Source organism: Sphaeramia orbicularis, chromosome 6 (genome assembly GCF_902148855.1).
Source record: "Sphaeramia orbicularis chromosome 6, fSphaOr1.1, whole genome shotgun sequence".
NCBI classification, from domain to species: Eukaryota; Metazoa; Chordata; class Actinopteri; order Kurtiformes; family Apogonidae; genus Sphaeramia; species Sphaeramia orbicularis.
Window position 1 is genome coordinate 18,350,740 of NC_043962.1, and position 19,664 is coordinate 18,370,403.

Genomic DNA, 19,664 nt, shown 5'->3' on the forward strand with positions numbered 1-19,664 from the left:
TGCCTTAAATGTCAAAAGCAATGACTACAATTATCATGTGGTGTTACAGCAGCAGTGACAAGTATGAGCAAATAATATTGGTCTTTGTTTTCCCAAAGACACTGCTGTCAAATAAGACAGGATTCAGATTTTTTTTTTCATTGTGGAAAAAAATGTGCTAGCCTTGCCTTCTCCTTCTGAAGGTTAATGGGCATTGGAGGAACTTCAACGTTCTTTAATATGCTTTTATTTAGAGGCCATTTATTACATTTTTTCAGTGTGGTATGTTTGCTTAGATTCATGGGATAAAATTGAAAAGTATATCTTTAGAAAGTTATTAAATGTGGCAAAAACACCATCACAGCATACAGAGGCGGATCTGAATTTGCATTTTGCTACAGCTAGAAATGTGTGACATAATAAAGTTTGAAATAAGATGATATGGGGGGAAAAAGTAAGGAGCAGACTTCATTACTGAGTGGCTTGCATGGCTAGAGGGTTATTGCAGTTCTGGAAGTATCAGGTTGGACTTGCACTTGCCAAATCTTTTCGTACACATTCATTTTGCTCTTACTGTCCTCTTACTTTGTTTACAGCAGCAATACCTCACACAGTGAATCATCTGGAATATTAACAAAATCCATTGCTGGCAGACCTTTTGCTTATTAAGTATCATCTACTTTTAGAAAGATGCTCCCCATTCCAGCTTGGCATTTACAGTAGGTGTGAGAATAACTGTATACCTTAAGTCTCCAAAGAGGATAGGTGGAGTCGGGGTCTCTGTTGAAGAACCTGGTGGTCTTTGTCCCCGCACTCAATAGATACTCTGCTGGCAGACCCTGTGTCTGTGAGATGTACCGAATCTGCAAAACAGAAGATGAAAAATGCATTTGAGACTTCTCACATCATATGCATGATTGAAACGTAAGCTGCATTTAATTGGGGAGCAGTGAGAGTCTTTCCTGCTGATGAGAAAAAAAAGCCTAAAACTTTAAGACAGATGCTCTTTTGGCAGTTGGAAAATCTAGGCAGACATTAACTTCTCCAGACTTATGTGGCTGAAATATGCATAGCACACAAAACATGACCTCAGCTCAAGAGTCTAAGATTGATTGGAGACTTGTAAATGAGACACTTTGCAAAGTTTTTAGGCTTGTAAAAAAAAAAAAATCGTGCGAGCTTGTTCAGTGATGGAGCACAACTTGCTCAAGGTTTTCCCACTGAGCCTCGTCTGACTGATAGAGAGAGGGGAACACAGCAATGTCTTGCTCTGGAGCACAGGGGCTGCGCTAATTGGACAAGTGGCTCTGTGGCATCTGTTCAGATAAACAGGGAGGCTGCGCAAGAATCATCAGGAGCTGTCAGGGGGATTGGAGAACCATCCCACCCTCCCGCACACTCACAGGCTCGTACTCACATTCATTGAGAGAGAACACCCACACAAATGCACATGCGTCGACATGATGCTGCAGACATTCGTGGACACAGATTTGTGAGTATGCAAGCTAAAACTCCGATAGTCATGGGCCTACGTGTGAGCCACTCAGAGGTCAGAAGACAAGTCGGAACGGTCCAAACAATCTTCATTACCTGATCGTACTCTGAGGCTCCGGGGTATAGGGGCCATCCCAGGAAGAGCTCAGCTATCACACAGCCCAGGGACCACATGTCTATAGCCTCACAGAAGGGCAGGCCCAGGATGATCTCCGGAGCCCTGTAGAATAAGAACGATTTGATTAGAAATCAGACAGAAAGAACATCAATGAGCCAGGGTCTGAACCCTTCCTTTCATTTTGCATTATGCTGAACAAAAACACTTCACATTTTCAGTCTAAAATGCTGCCTGCAACGGCCTTGTGAGGGGAATTCATCTTTGTTTCTCACTTCATATGAGCTCATGGAGAGTAGCCCATAATAGTAAGCACAGGTCAGAGGAGGAAATAATTTACACTGCATATGTAGGAGTAAGCTGGCAAGATTCTAGCATCATTCCCAAAGCCAATACGATTTAATTAGGCACATACACACACTTAGTAGTTGCACTCACACGCTAGACTCCTTACCACATCAACACAAACTATTCAATTAATCTGCTATATCTGAAGGCTACTATGTTATCATAACATTTATCACTTAGTCTAGCATTGAAAAAGCATGGCATTTACTTTCACTAAAAGTTGAAATCCATGGGTTGCAGTGTCCAAGGTGACACCTTGCAAATAACTCAGCGATAAATCCATGCACAAGCACAAATCAGAGAGCTCCATCTCTGGTATTCTGATGTGGAGGCATTTCACAGATCTGTTCTATAGTCCAGTTACAAAGCAATGTGGAAACAATTACAAAAATAAAACAAGCACAAATATTCTCTAGAGCATGCAATGAGATTTATCCAAACTGAGCTACATTTGGTTTAATAATGTTAGTGCTTAATTCCCTAACACTAGCATTTCAGCTGCAGAGGAAATAAATATCTATGATTTCATGAAAAAGAAGAAATATTGTTTCAGTAATTCTAGCAGCCCAGCAGTCCCAAACAATCCCCAAATTTCATTCAACACATTTTATGTCCTGTCAGAAAGACTAATACAGTTCTTGTGAGCTGAAGTCTCTGATGGGGCTTAAAATAACCACGAACACAGTCTCGCTGCTCGCTAACAATCCAAAGCAGTTTGAAGAGGTTATTTGACTGCCATTGCCATAGAAGGTCTAATATGTTACCTTTTATTAAGATGAAGTCACTTAACTTTAAAAATGTATGCTGAATTGTAGAGAAACAGAGCGTGTGCCTTCTATAACTTCAATCTAGACAAACCCTACATTAAATAGCATACGAACAGAATTATACACCAAAGTTCAGTCTGATTATGGAAAGTTCATGTATGAGATTCTAATGCTGATTGCTGTGGTCATGGTAACTAGGATAGGGCTCCGTCCTATAAGCAGAAGCCAACTCTGGCTGGGGTTTTGGTTGTGTGGGGGGGAGAAACAAGGGGACCTGGCCTCCAGCCTGGTAAGAGCTGTAGGTACCAAGGAAACAGAGAGTGAGGAAAACGGCATGAGGGGACGCTGTAGGCCTGTTGACGGGCAATGGATGAGTGGTTTGTAGGGAGCTGGAGATTTTAGAGGAGAAAAAATTAACATACCATATGTACTTAAAAGCTAATTTTTAAACCATAGCACCATGTCACCTGTTCACTAGTGGCAAAATAACACGCAATATGTAGCTAATACATAATGGAAGTGAATAGATAATGAGATACAGAGTAAAAAAACAGAAACAAAACAGGACCAGAAAGAAGACAGAGCGAATGTTGAAGAAAGACAGAGACACAATTAAACTAAATGAGAGAGAGAGTGGTGCTTTGCTCAGTGAAGAGCTCCTGTCACTGAAGGTGGTTATTGGGGTCTCGAGGGCAGCGGCGAAACAGACACCAAGACAACACTCTAGCAACAGTATCTTAGTGCACCATTAGACACCAATACAAAGACACCTTCACACACAATGAGATGAGACGTCTATCAGGAGAGTGCCAAAGAAGCATAAAGGGGCCTGCTAGGAGGCGATAGCAAAGGCAACAGAAAGGTCTGCTGTGGGTTGGAATGAAAAGATGGACACTGGGACTGGGGTCACCATGAATCCCCTCCAATAGTTAATTGGCTGAGGCAGTACTGACTGTATGCATTAGGGAGAGTCAGATTTATACAGAAAATGATGTATCCGTCACTGTTCTGCAGTCTTGAATGGTTAAAATCCTGAAAAAAAGACAGAAACTAGACAGTAAATCCTTGTATTTACTAAACGTCTTTGCTTATATGTCAAAGATACGAAGCATTCCTGTGGTGGATTTGTCAGCAAAAGAGATTCACACACATGATCATTATTTGCATGATGATAATCTCCTCAAAACCTCATTTAACTTTGAGACTGCAAAAATATGTTTACACCAAACTAGAGATGTAACGATTACCGGTATGATAATAAACCGCGGTAAAATTGGAGACAGTTCGTATTACCGTTTAAATTCTAATTATCATGATAACCGTGTTTGATTACCGCACTTTCCTGGAGAAAACGCTTATGTAAAGATCTGCTTTTATGTCAAATATTTGAGTATAATTTTAAGTTATTACAATTTTAATTTCATATACCTAATATTTGAAACCAATATTCAGTTTTAAAGTCTTTGAAAAGGTTCGTTAAGCATCTTTGTGTTATTTATGCAATAAATTATATACATTTTTCAAATCAGATTTTATATATTTTTTGTGTTTTTTGTCCTTTTGTGTTGATACAGTAGGTCAAAGTGAAAAAATAATAGACAGATGAGATAGATGAAGTTGTGCTGAAAAAAAAAGATCCCAAACATGGGTATAGTAAGCATTTGTTTATATAGTATATAAAGACAAAATCAAAAGTACTGAAAAACGGCCAAAAAAGGCTCAGACCACTAAGGGTTAATATTTGAATGTTTCTGCCAAGAGAAAGTATATTGTGCAAATTGATTTATTTAATTTAATTTAATTTAATTTAATTTTATTTTTTTTTATTTTTATTTTTATTCAAAATACAACTATGTTAAAATATTTCAGTGTGTGTATTAGTACTTTTTGAACATTTTGAGCACAATTTCAATAATACCGTGATAATAATGATAACCGTGATAATTTTGGTCACAATAACTGTGATATGAAATTTTCATTTCGTTACATCCCTACACCAAACGTACACTCTTCAAGTGTATGAGACTGGTATGATAGTGTTTGTGAGACTATGCTGAAGGAGAATCTCCGTATCAAAACACAACGTGGAGATGAAAGCAGCAGGAAACCCTTTTATCAAACAGTCCCCTAGATCTCTGTCAGATATGTGTTCACTCAGGACATTCAACAGTCCCCCCTTTGTGCCCAGACACCAATCCAACCAACTTCCAGCAGCATTTCAACCTCTAGAATATAAACATCATACTGTGTAATTCCAGTTAATTCTGCTTTCAAGTCAGCGCTCCACGGGATGTCAAAGAAAGACAGCTTTCATTACTGAACAATTAGTGCTTTCGTACCGTGTTTCTATGCATGGATATGTGGTCTGTGTCAGGACCACATGGATTCTGCCCTTGTGTGTGATGGAGAGATTTGCTAGTGTTGATGTTATGCTTGGATCCATTTCAGCCTGAACCTTCCTGGGTTATGCTCCAGTGCTCTACTTATGCTGTTCTCATGGCTCCTCAGCCCTTTGCCTGTTCTCACAGAAATCTCCTCTGGTTCAGCGAAAGACAGAGAGCGAGCAAGAAAGAGTATGAGACAAAAGGAGCAGAGGAAGGAAGAGAAAGGGAGTAACATTGTTGCTCATGGTATGAAACCACAAATGCAAATCTGCCCTTACCAGCGCACCACTGCCAGTGCCTGCAAACCGCCCCACAGCTGCTGCTGATGCAGGCCTTTCACTGGCAGTGATAAACAATACTATGCAGATCACAAACCTTGTTCCTTTTCCTGCCCTCCCTTTCCTTGCCTATAGCGTACAAAAGACTGACAATCCATTTAGATATGTCCATTTCAATAGCCTGTGCTCACTTAAGTACATCATCAGCATTATGGAAAAAAACAAAAAAAAACAAAAAAACAGTCCATGAGCAGCCAGGTGTTCAACTGTCACAGCTCTCAGTTTTTGATTGTTCAAGGCGAAATGTGTAATTTCTGCTGCTATAGGTCTCGTAATCAAAAATAAAACTAAATCAGTTGTGAAGCACATTGTCAAGCAGGGTGTTATTTTTCTTAATTTTTAATTTCACTGTCGCTGTTGATGTGAGTCATACATGTAACATGTCTGAGGCAGAACTCTTGCACAGATGAGATAATTTGTAAATGTTTTAGTGTTTATTCATATTATGCCATTGTATGTCATATCATTCTAATGAAATAGCCACAGGTAATTTTACTAATGTTACATTACCACTTACAGGCTATCAAATGAAATGGTCTGTTTTACAGTGAATGAAATTACAGATATTTGTAAATTTGAGCATTAATGGGAACACGTGTATACACAAGTCAATAAAACATAGGACACAGGACTAGGCATATTTAGATAATTTAATGTAGAAATGAAACATATCATACCTTTCAGCAAATATAATGGAAATTGAAAGAAAAAAACTGACCTTTTATTTAAGCTCTTAAACTACATTAAAAAAAACAAAACAAAACAGAGTTCGGGTTCATGGAAACACCATCTGACCGGGCTGCATTGAGCTGACACTGCCAATTTATCACTCTTTAAACTGCACCCCACCTAGCTCATCTCCAGCTGGCTTTCCTATCACAGACAGTGCCTGTCAGAGGGTGGTGCTGAGCATAGATGTCACATACAGTACAGACGGTGTGCAAACCACCGGCCAGCCAGTGGCTTTCTCTGGATTTCAATGGGTCCCGATTACATGAGAGGCCTCAGTGTTCGGGCTAGTGGCTCTGACAGCACTGGTGCTCAACAAAAGAAAAAGGGAGGGTGGGATGAAGAAGGAGACAGAGCGAGAGAGTGAGAGGGAGAGAGAGTAAAAGAGAGAGAGGGAGAGAGAGAGAGACTGAGAGAGAGAGAGGGAGAGTGTGCATGCTGACATCCTCCCAGCTGGCCTGGTCATTGATGAGCCCCAGTCCCCTTGGGAGCCAGCGATGGCACGACTCATGAATGGAGCCTTTCTTCTGCCACCCCAGCCTACACTTTCACTTCAGCCTCATCACCCAACTCTTCTGCCAGCCCCGGCCAACCCCTACACCTCACCCCCCCCCCTCCTCCCCTTCACCATCAACCCACCCCCACTTCTCGCAACCCCTGTGCCAGTAAAACCCCCTTCAAACCCCTCAAACTAGGGCGCCAAGGCCAGGCTAACTCTCCCTCCCCTGCTCGCCTGTCCGCCCTCTGCTCTGTTGAACCATGCCTGTGCTTGGCTGGCCCGCGAGGCCACACACACACATAAACACACATACGGACACACACAAACACACGCACACACAGCTGACATCACAGGCTGTGTGCATGTCAGGATGTATCCATCAGGCTGACCTTCCCTTAGCTTGGCTCCAGACGGGAGACTGATGGATCCCTGGAACCCTGCAGCATTTACACACATAAATGCACGGCACACACACACACACACACACACACACACACACACACACACACACACACACACGCACACAAAGGGGTCAACAAGTCCATGGTAATACATTTGATTTCTTTTCTTTCCATTTCAAAGACTTCCCCATTGGCCTTATGTAACTATGATTTATTCAATAGCCAGGTGGACAGTCCTAAGTAAGGAGTGTTATGTATAGTGGAGGTAAATAGCTCTTACACTAAGCATGTTGAGAGCAGAGTTATGACATAGTGCTTTTTGGGGCAGAGCTAGCTATCCAGTGCTAACAGGAAAAAGCACTTCGTGAGGAAAAAGCATACCATTAACTTGCCTCTCCTCTGTTTTCTTCCCCTGTCCTCCCTTCCTTTTGCCTCCTACTTTGCCCTTCCCTAATGTAAAAGGTTTGGGTCGGTGCTGAATGACTCCCTTCCTCTCCTGGGGTATTCATCTACATATTCATGGCCTCAAACGCTCCTCCACAGCCTCTCTGAAGATGCACCATAGAGAAACACTATTCTAGATACATTGCATGGTGGTCTCTGACTGTGAAATCAATGTGCAGAGCTGCATTCCCTGCTGTGCACCTGTGGCTCACAGAAACCCAGTCCAATGTGAGTCACACACACATACATTCATATACATTTCTCCAAATATTCCACCTGTTCTCATTACATTATAAATTGCTGCACACTGCACAAGCCAGACATAGGATGCAGTGATGATGTAAATGCATATGTATGTAGGCCGAAACTGTAGATGGCATTTAAATTTAGGGCCTGAGCGTTCCAGGTGGTTAAGAGGTAGAAAGGGGAGGGGGTTTTCTGGACAAGGCAAACTTTTTAACACAGTCCTTGAGAAATGTTGTCTCACTCCCTTTGCAGGAACGACATTCCTGGTGCTCAAGGTCCTGAAAACAGGCCTCACTCTCCCTTTTTCTACTCTCACACTCAGAAAAAGGCACAGTTAAAGCGCTGACGAGGCTGACACTGTTTTACCTGTTAAAACATTAGCATTCCCCGTGGGGCCAGCAATGCATTACAACAAAGCAAATGTATACAGAAAGAAAGGAGGTGAGATGATGTTTCATACAGAATGCATTCAGCAAATTAATCAAGGAACAGGATTAGGCTGTCATGATATTAGAAACAGTAAGAGGGAAGCTTGCAGCAACTCAGTTATTACACGAACTCAAATGTGTCATAGCTACCTAATGTAAAACATGGGTGACAGCTGTGTGCAGACTGGCAGAAGTTGAGGTGCTGATTGAACACAACCTGAAGTTTAGCGCAGAAGTTTCATCACAGGCTGTGCAGTCGTTTCACATGGAGTTGACTAAAACTAAGAGCAAACAGAAACAGTACTAGTTCATTTAAAAGTTACCATGTTCCCTCTTTCAGTGGCTCTATATCACATTTAACTCCTCCCAGTTCTTTGTGGTAATTTATATAAGCCACCCTGTCACTGTGGCACACACGGAACATGGAGCACTGCTGTTACACTGCGGCACAGTCAATATTAACACGCACTATATGCCACATTCTCACTCATGGCATCACCCTGCGTCAATAAACTCTGGCTGTTTTAAATGACTGTACTCACAACAGTATTAGATACAATATCAGATTTACTGTTAGGTAACATAAAACATCAAATACTTATTTTACTGCCTCAGCAATATATTTGCTGCTATGGAAATGTGTACACTAATACCATTTTCCACCTGTCTCTTTCTTCTACCGATGCTCACAAAAGCTTCCATTAGCAACGCTAACATCTACAAAAAACAAACAATGAGCGCAGCTACAGAGCTGCTCTGTTATTCATTTTTAGACATCTATGCAGTGCTTCATCTTTTCAGGTTGGTGATTACCTCCTTTCCTGTGGCTATTATTATTCTTCAGTGTGCGGCTGATCCTATCAGTAATACATCTCATTTCCACCTGCAACCAGCAGGCCCCTCCTGGTCCCCTGCAGTATTCCCTAAACCCCCAACCCCCATCACCTGGTGCAGGGGTCAAAGGGACAGACCTGCTGTAGGGGAGTGGAAGTGGAACGATGGTGAAATGGGGGTGGGTCTGTGACAGAAACAAGATGAGAGAAATAAGGAGAAGGTGTGGTGAGTGTAATATTGGAAGATGGATGCCATCTCAATCAACCCCAACCCACCCACCCACCCACACCCATGCACATGAATTCTGTCCCATCTCTAGTCAAAGTGGAAAGTGCCGGGAAGGATTTGCAATCGGTAAATGATGGGTATCTGTCATAAACTGATGCTTTCTGCAAAGACAGCCCAGAGAAAAGATGTAGGGGATGCCGTGAGGGAGCCTCAAGTCTCTCCAGCCCTATTAGGATCGTGGACTGACAGTCAGACAGTATTAGGCCAGTCTACTAGCCACTGGCCAGACTCTGACCCAACCCTCAGGCAAGTGCTGCTTTGCTCTATCATTCCCCTATCAGACCTGATTCCCCATGCGAATAAGCCTTTTCAGGAATTAAAAAAAAATAAATTGAAAATTGATTTCCCATCCTGGCTGTAAAAAAAAAGTATAATTTGAGAGAAAACAGGGACAAGTTTCTTGGAAAGTATTAAATCGTCACTACTGACCCTTCAGAATGATGCCATAGCACCATCAGACTGCGTTAGTCACTGCTCCCCACTGTCAACAAGCCCAGAGGAAATAAATGGGTCACACAGCTCGCTAGGACTGGGTGAAGCCAAACTAAAGGGAGAATTGGAGAAAGATGATAACACATTCTAACACACAGTCACTCATTCAACCAGCTTAACCAGCTGGCAGGACTGTCAGCATGACGGAGACATTTACCAGTACAGACAGGACAGCACCATAACAGGCCTCCAGACAGCAAGACGCAATGTACAGACAGGTTCAGGCGGTCAATCAGGCAGATGAGATTGTGTCTGCTCATAGTAGGGGAGCGCTTAAACTGCATCCTTGATCACTTCAGCAAATTAGAGTTACGGGGGATTCAGTGAGCTAGACTTAAACCTTTTGCTTGGCTCCGTCTGAGGCTGACATATAATAAAAAGAAAGGTCAGACAATCTGCGCAGCCCAGTTTAAGGCACAGCAGGACAGCTCAGAGCCCAGGCCAAACCTTCAAAAATATACTGTATCATATTGCAATATGCTATCACAGACAATCAAGATCACATTGAGAATCTCATCTGCTTCCTTGACTAACTGTCTGCCCATCGCTCTCTTTTCGTGGTTAGACTGTTCTGCTTTCTGGCTCGTGGACACTATTCTCATTTTATTGTCTAGGTTCCTCCAGTAGTTGCTTTAGTCCAATACATTCCAGAGTAAGAAATTGCAAGGCACAGCATCGATATGTCCCATTCTTTTGATTTAGTGTGTGCAAGACAGAGATCAACTGATAGGTGGAGAGATGGAGGAGGCAGAGTCACTGTGGTTGGATAGCGGAGCCGTACATACTAGGATATGTGGTAAAACAACAAACGCTGGAAATCCATTTGAAATGTGGCGCCTGAAAACATATAGCTAGGAGCCACAGGGACGCCATCCTACTATCATAATGACATACGTCTGTCTGCCGCTCAATACACACAAACACACACACACATGCACACATACACAAGTTCAATCATAAGCGCCGCTCTGGTTGACTAGTTCCTTATTTCTGGGGCAACTGAAAAAGCACATGGGGGAGACATTTGCAAGGCAGACTGAAAAAAAAAAAAATCCCCCTCCACTTTTTACCCCCACCTCAGCATGCCCTGACATACAGTACATGCGCTACATTTCTCTTCCTCCACCCATCCCCCTCCACCCTCCCTCCCTCTCTCTCTCTCTATCACCATCCCTTGTTTGACTACCCTCTTCCTTCCTCCCACCCAGTCGGGCAGTAATACCATCTCCTGCCTAATCAAATTCCGCTGTGTGTGACATGAATTCTCGGTGCCCAAGGCTGCGCTGCCTCACGACAAGCTACAGGGCCGCAGAGAGCTGTAACTAAACCTCACACAGGTCCTATAGAGCAGCTCCCCATCTCTGTCTAAAATTTAACACAGGGACAGACCTTCTGGATATCGTTCCACCAGCTTATTTCTGTTACTTTCATTGTCTGTCTATGCACAACGTTACTCTTCCTCTGTGGTGCATGTGTGTGTTTGACTGAGTCCCTGGTGCGCCGCAGGCTCATGGTTAATTACAGAGTGGATACGACAAACTAACAGAGGCTGATCCTGATTGTCACCAGATGTGGTCAGATCTTAATCCAACACAATGACTGACTCCCCATCCCTTTTGTCACAGTCAAATTTGTACAGCATGATACGCACATAAGCACACACAGATGCCGAAATATATACACACAAATTCATCCTCCGAAGTCTATCGGGAGAGGTAAAAACTCCAATCACAAGTCTTCAGACCTGTGTCCCTATATCTGCCCCAGCATGCATCCTGCCCGCTGTGCCTTCAGACACTCTTAACGCTGTTCATCACGCCGCATTCTTCCCTGACAAGAATTAGAAATGTCATCACACAGAGAAACAACAGCAGGATTATTAAGGCTTTATGGTGGAATTTGGAGCAAATAGGCTATTCCCTCATAGTCTCATCAGATGCCAGTTTTCTTGCTAGGATAAATGAAGGGAGATGGATAGTGTGTGGCATGTTTTTTTTGGGGGGGTTTTTTTGTTTGTTTGTTTTGGATGTTGCAAATGAGAGATACAGTCTCTCGTGTCAAGATCAGCCTTTAAAACCATGTCATAAAAAGAACAGGTGTTTGCGCTGTCTGTCTCAAAGCCTAAGCCGCTTAGAAACTAGCATTGTTCCCACAAACACTCATGGTTTTGATGATGATTTTATTCAGCAAACAGTTAAATAACCCTACTTAAAACTATGTATACAGTATCAGTTTGGAAATCATCTGTAATTATCTTTTAATCCATGCTTCGTGTTTATTGTATCTTGTAGCAGTGCATGTTGAAATGTAATGGACACTGTTTCCTTATAGCTGGCAATAATAATAAGAGATGTCTTCAAAAACAATCAGTCACAATGACAGGTAATTAATTTGGCCAAGCAGCAGTGCCCTGCAGTCATTTGTAAGTATAGTCACAGTTAATCACCTCTCAATGACAATGCTGTTGTATTGTTTTTCCTTCCCTCTGTCATATAGAGAATGATCATTTTCTCCCATCCCCTATACACACTACCATGACAAATAATGAAGGCACGCTCTGCATTTAATATGCAATACATTGTCTATTGCGAGACAATTACTGTACAGCAACAATCAATACAGCATTATCCTTTTCATGTTGCAATACTTGAAGATTCAATTATTATGGACAAAATGACATCGGTATTTCTTCAGCTGTGGCCTCACTCAAGGTGAAAGCAGACAGCTTTGATTCCATCTAAACCGTAATTTAAACAATTTCAGATTACACTATTCACGCTCATCTCATTGCACGCCGTATGAGCACAGCGGAGGATTACGGAAGAGCTGATTATCTGATGACAAAAAAAGGAGATGGGTAGCAAATCACCTCAAATGAAAACCTGAGAATGCGATCTGGACAAAATGTTTCAAATAGCGAACGAAAAAACTTGCCGTCAGACATTTAGGGATCGATCAGTCGTTTACTCAACTCATCACTGCAGAGCTGCGAATAATGATTTAAAAACAGTGTGAAATCTTTCTGCTTATTTCATTTACAAAGGGATCATGATAATTAATTAACACCAACACATAGAACCATCATGTAAATGTGTCAGATTTTGCTATAGGGGTTGATTTCCATATGCAGTTTCTGGCAAGTTATACATTAAAAGCAAAGACTCAAAAGCATGTATAAATAGTAAAACAATGACCTAACCATACGTTGTATAAAAACATCAAAGAAAGCAAACTAAAACAGAGTCAGAAATGAAGCCAATAAACATAAAATTACAGCAGTAACACAACGACATGGCTGTTACTCTAGTCATTATTCTTTCTTATTATTGTTACATGTCTCATAAACCATTGATCTTTCTTGTCAGTTTACATATGAATGAAAACATGGGGCATAATGAATGAGTTAGACTGGTCAGATTACCTTAGCACACTGTCTATTCCTCTAAAATCTATAAACACAGATGTAGACAGGCGAAAGGTCACGTTTATAGGCCAAATGACAAAGCTGAGATTGTTGCTCTAATGATAGACAAGATTGTGCAACTTTTTTTTTTTACAGATGGAGAAAGACAGATTCTTCATACCGGCATGCGGATGACAAATATGCTTTCATCATGGTTTGTATGTGATAAAAACATTCCACGCAGATATCCATGTCCTGTGACAGCTCTGTAACTGATGGTTGCCTTCCTTAACCAGGTGTTTTCCTGTCTTAGCTTACCTTGCCCAGAGGGAAGACCGTTCCCTCTCAGTGAACACACACACACACACAACAAAGGCATTCTGGCTCTGAACATTTCCTTTTGTTGTGGAGTCGCAGGCAACAGACAGTTTTACAGTACAAGCACTACCACTGGAGGTGCCTGATGTAGTCAATGTGAATTTTAAACCAAGCACTAAACATGATACATTTACAATTTCTTAGGCAAAAAAATCATATCACACTGAAGGCTGCATACAAAAAGAGTTCTCCCTTTCTCATCTAATTGTCTCCTTCTTTTTCTCTCTTTCATCGTTTTCTTTCCCCTCTTTTGACTTTTCTTCTTCTCCGCCGCTCTGTGCGCGAGTGCTCGGAGGGTGCTGCTGGAAGGAGTCCAAAAGAACAGAGTGTGAAATGAACACAGCTCTGACCTCGCAGACAACCCCGACACAGCCAATCAGATCACTTCTCCCCGACACATAGGGCACTATAATTGGTCGGTGGGTGGGAAATATGACCGGTGGGGATTCAAGTGGCGGGAAAAAAGGGAGGGCGTGAGGAATTAACAAAAAAATAAGAGGCAAGAGTAAGGGGGAGCAAGGGAGTGGTGCTGTGACTCCTCAGTGCACTTTAACCGACCCTTTGCCCAGGAAAGGACAGGAAATCTCCAGAACAAAAGCTAGCTGTCATCTCCTCCTGACAGGCTCGCTGTGAACAAAGCAGCTCTCAGCTGACTGGCAAACGGACCAATCCTTGAGGGAGGTAGCTTGTTGTAATCTGGTTTTGTCTCACATTCCAGACGTCTCTGGTGAGCAAGGCAAAAGTGCGTGCCCTGAACCCTCAAACAGGAAATGAGTCCGAATGTCGGTCCTTCCCTAGGATGGGGCCTCAGCTTTAAAGGATCACACACAACACTGTACATACAAATTCAAACATGCCCATACTGTAACTGCATCCATAAATAACCTCTCTTGCTTCATCTCTATAGGTTTACTTTCTTTAGAAGTAGGTACGGACATGCGCGCGCGCACACACACACACACACACACACACCTCACAGACACCCATGTTCGCAGCTGCATCCCCGGAGCCTTTGCTATCTCCAGCCAAAACCCAGACTCACATCAGCCACATTCCAGAGCCTCCCAAAGCCCCAGGGGCAGCTTCACAGCTGGGCATGGAGCTCGACTGTTCCCTGCCTCCCTGGCTTGACTTTGGCCATCACCATCCCCGCCTCCTTCATCTGCTCACCAGCCGAAACTCCTCAAAACAGAATAAATTCTTCTTTCAGAGTCGCTTCAGAATCTTAAATTCTTCTAAAAGGTAAAACTGTCTCCACTGATCTCGCTTGCACTGGCGCTGGCTCATTCAAAGCTTACATGATGAGGTTAGGCATAAGTGTTTGAGGCCAAAAACAACAGTGGATTTTGATGACAAAGAGCTGCCAGAATGTTAATGAGTTCTTATTCAAAACCTGCTCTCGCTGAATCGTTTTACCTTCTTGTAGCAGTGGTATCTTTTAAGGTGTGCTATGTTGATAAGGAGAAAAAGACATGTCAGCAAACAAACTACATAATCTGATAACTTCATCTGCGGCTGGGAGTCTACCTTGTTGCCAGCAAACAGGAACAGCAGTCGATATGTGAAATGACCTCACAATTCAATAAATATATGTATGAGACAAGTTTGCAAAGCCACATAGAAACAGAATGCTGGTCTGCTGTAAACTCTGTATGTGTATTATCAAAACTTCGGCTTAGGTATCTGACAATAGCTTCCTTTTCCTACCGGATCAGCAGTGAGGTGGCTGCTGTCATTTGCTAAACAATCAGACGTGAGAAAATGCATGTGATTAAATATCAGCACCTGGAGATACATTTATATTTCCTTAAGCAAATTCAGAGATCCAGATGTACTGCATGCTGAAAAGAATATTCACTTTCCCACTACTCTAACCACAAAGGAATGCAAAGAGCTGAGTTAGGGAGAAAAAAAAATGAAGAAGCTTCAACGACATGTGTCCTTCCTGTCCATGATGTTCTCACTGGTTTAAAAAAACAACTCATAAACAGCAAATGGACAGAAAGGCTAAACACACACATCTGATAAGTTCTGCAAAATGCACTTTACATGTCTCCGAATGGGAGTGTGTGCACATGAACATAAAGATGTAATATTTGTTCCTGGACGTGTGTGTCTGTAAATAGTTAAGGCCAGGCTCTGTTTCATCATTTCAGTAAATGCCACGCAGTATATCAGCCTAACTGCATACGTCTCGGGCCATTTCCATATCTGTAATAGAGAAAGCCTATCTCCCATCAGAGCCGCTCCTCCAGTGCGCTCTGAGAGCCCAAATAACACACACGTGTCTGCACAAATGTGCACACACGTACACACACATACACACCGCATCACTGATGAGCTGACACAGAAAACCAGATTTATTAAGGGGAGGGAAAGAAGGAGATGCAGGATGAGTATGTATGTGTGTGTGTGTATGTGGAAAGGGGGTAATTTCAGCAATGGACACAGGTTGATGAAACCAAAAACATACACAATCGCACACACAAAAAAAGCACAAACGCCCCCACAATAGCAACAGTGAAGTGCATCACTCTCCTTTAAAAAACCTGTTTATTTCAGACCTGTGACACAAAAGCCACAGCGGCATGCAGGCTTATCTCTCCACATCCCTTGAAATGCAGCGCAGCCCCCAAAGAGCTCCCCGGCGCTCCACATGCCACTTTCAATTAGTTCCACAAAGAGAGTCTTCCGCTACCAAAAGGAAGATGGGAGCTCATTACTGAATTCCTCTCTACTCTCAGCTTTGAAATATAGATCAGGAGGCTATGTCTGACTGCCGGGGCCCTGGATGTGCCACTCGAGGACCATGCCACACCAGTCCGAAGCAGATGAGCACAGAGTACCGTTTCATGGATTAGCCACTCCTCAGGTTTAACAGCCCCTGCAGCTTACCCTCAATAACCATTAGCTCTCTGCCTACCCGTCTTTCTCTCATTTGCCTTTTCCCTCTTTCTATCTTTCACTCTACTAAACAGTCTCCCTGAAGCCACGGCTCTCAGCACTAAAACCCACAAATGGGAAAATACCAGTTCTAATAATCTGATGAGAGTGTAAGAGAGAAGCAGCGGAGGAAATGTGGATATCATATCGCACAGCAGTACTATTATAGTAAGCGTAGACACAGAGGCAGGTGCTGATAAGGCAATGCAAATTCATTCAGGTCTTATAATGAAACTAAAGCTTAGCAAAGCAGCAACTGGGGGTTTTTATGGAAATAAGCTGTTGTATGGGGAGTTCATTAAGGTGAGGTTTAACGCTTGAAAATCAGGAGAATCACGAGTAATGAGTAGTAACAAATATGACACATCTATTTATATAGAAATTAGAAATGTTGATGCAGGTTTCCAATGCTGTCATAAAATACAGCATCTGCATTCAGCTTGAGATTAATCAATTAAGAGGAATCAATTTGGTATCTGACCTGAGGAAAAATGCAATGACTGCTGTGAGGCAGTGCATTGCTGCAAGTTAATGATATTCCTTCTGGAGTGAAAACAGCATGTTCACCAGCATCTAGCCATTCACTTTTTGACTGATAATCTCATTATATCCAGGCCTCTATGCTGCCACACCACCTTCAAAACGTGTGTGCATCTCGTACTGTAGAAGGTTGCCTGCGCGTGCTGTATGTGATGTGATTCTCAACCACCAGCAGTATGTTTATACGTCAAATTACCAATTTCCATTTGCTCCATCCTCAGTGGAATGCCACCAGCTAGGTAACTAACCAGGAGTTAATTAGAAATTATTGGCTAAAACAGGAGAATGACCATTAGGGATTATGCAGGAAAGAGACATGTGGTGGCTGGCACTTCTGCCTGCATGGGAAAAAGTATAAAATCATTGTGCTATACCCTGCAGTCAGTCCTCTCCTATCCATCAATCACAACAAGAGGTATCGGATGCTTGGTGTAAGTTTCTGTTGCTAGGCCACTGATGGAGATTCAGTGTACCAAGAGTGTAAGATGGAAAAGATGGAGATGAAGGTAAAGAGGTAGGAAGGGAGGAGTGGGTGGTGGTAATGGCAGTGAGAGAAGAGGGGTACAGGGTCTTGATACTCTCTCTGATTCACTCTCTATGCAAATCACAACAATCACAGGAAATGCCTGGGCCTTGGCTCCAGCTAATTGCCACAGCAATAACAAAGGAGGGCTTCCTTTGAGCGGAGAGGCAAATTAAACATTAGTTTAGAGTTTTCTTGGAGACCGAGGGATGTTATAATTACCCAGAAACCAACACATCAGCACTTTGCACGCCACGCGTCCCACTCTCACAGCCTGGCAGAGGAAAACAAATGTATCTCATATTCTGTGAGAGAGGCATTTGGGGGGGGGTGGGTAGGTGGGTGTGAGGAGTACCAGGAAGGAGATGTGGGGGGGGGGGGGGGGGGGGGGGGGGGGAGGTGGGGGTTGGAGGAGACAAGATAGTGAAGGGCATGGAGAGGGATGAGAGCAGAAAGCAGGGGATGGGGGAGGACAGAGATGGAGAGATTCACCGGGGGGATAATGAGGGAGAAGGAGGTGGAGAATGATCGCCCGTCTTTCCACACCACTCCATGCTGGTAGCGAGGCATCAAAATGTACACCCACTATTAGCATATTGACCCCACCCATCTCCTCTGGCCTTTTTCTCCCTCATTACCATCAGGGATGGTGCATGGGACATGGGAAACACAAACCAGGCTCATTTCCCATCACATGTTCATCTAAATGTCACACTGGCAATGAAATGAGTATACAGAACAAATGGTGCGTCAGTACCATGCAAATGCGATGCTGTTTGGGCTGTCTAGCTGGCACCCGAAGGGTTAAGTCTGCAAGCACTTCATTAATGTGGGTCGGTGCAGCGGAGCATGTTTCTGGTGATATAAACAAGGCTGGATCTAGCTGAGACGTGCAACCATGGAAACTTCAGGAGATGTCCTTGGATCTCCTCCCCTCCGGAGTCCCTGCCCCAGTCAGGAGGCCCCGCACTGGGCCTTGAGCGATGTGATGTGTCCTGGCTGACTGGTTCTATGTTTGATCTATGTCTGAGGGCAACGGCAACGTCTGACACAGTCACCCAGTCTGGATAACCTAAATGTTCACTCAAAGGGCCTCTATCTCCCTGCAGCCAGACCCTACCTTTCCTTGTCTGTCTATATCTCAGTATTTAGCAGCCTGTCCATCTGTCCTCCATCTGGTTTTATGTCTATATGTCTGGCTGTTTGTAGGTCGTCCGCCTTCCCACACACTATATGGATGCATGAACTTGCACGAGCCACTGGCCATGCCCTGGAAACCTAATCATCCAGCACAGTTGGATGTTTGTTTGTGCTTGTACACACAGATGTGCATACAGGAGTGCAAACAGCCAGTCATGTACACAAACAAAAGGCGTCCCACCCAGCCATGATAGGAGAATCTTTTTTGTTGTAAAGAACAGAACAACCTCTAGCTGTTATGTGTTCTTGTTGTGGTTAATAAGCACAAGTTGTGTGCTGTATTAGTCACACAAGGCTAACCCTTCCTGACTCCAAGCACACATTTACATACACACACATGCTCACACATAAATCCCTCTACGTCAGAAAGCCAAACTCATAAAACACTCACTCTAATTGGCATGTTGTAATTTTGCTAGCTCCTACAATAAAAAAACTTTTTTTTTTTTTTACCCCAATTACTTCTCCATGTTTATGTAATGGGGCTTGTTATTTTCTGACTTTTAATATCCCCCTCTCATATAACTGTAAGCTATGTGAATAACAGCTTTAATAGACCACATGCCCTCAAGGATTTGTTTCTTTTAGAGAAATCAGGGCCACAGTGATACAGTGTTTGCAAGCAATCCAAAGCAGTGACATCAGTTAATTACATAAATTGTAGCGGGATCAGGCCAGGCATAAGAAAGATTATGACACAAGGGCAGACAGAATGGCGAGAGGGACACAGCCCTGTGTTTCTGACACTAGTGTTCAAAAAGGAGGAGGAATTACATCACTGTGTAAGTGTTATGTAAAACACTAGACTTGTTGAAAGACCTGAACCTCCTCTGAGGAAAAAAAAAAGAATTATGAGGAAATAAGTCCTTTAAAGCACTATGCACAAATAAT

General features: G+C 42.9%; 1 protein-coding gene across 3 annotated transcripts in view; it reads right to left on the reverse strand.

Annotated features, from left to right (window-relative positions):
• hipk2 (homeodomain interacting protein kinase 2) overlaps nt 1–19,664 on the reverse strand; it is a 73,581-nt gene that overhangs the window by 23,328 nt on the left and 30,589 nt on the right. For all 3 annotated transcript variants that reach the window (XM_030136596.1, XM_030136595.1, XM_030136594.1), the window contains exons 3-4: nt 1,570–1,693; nt 723–842 (exon numbers count right to left, since the gene is read on the reverse strand). In XM_030136596.1, the coding sequence (XP_029992456.1) occupies nt 723–842; nt 1,570–1,693 (244 nt within the window). The remainder of the gene's footprint in view (nt 1–722; nt 843–1,569; nt 1,694–19,664) is intronic.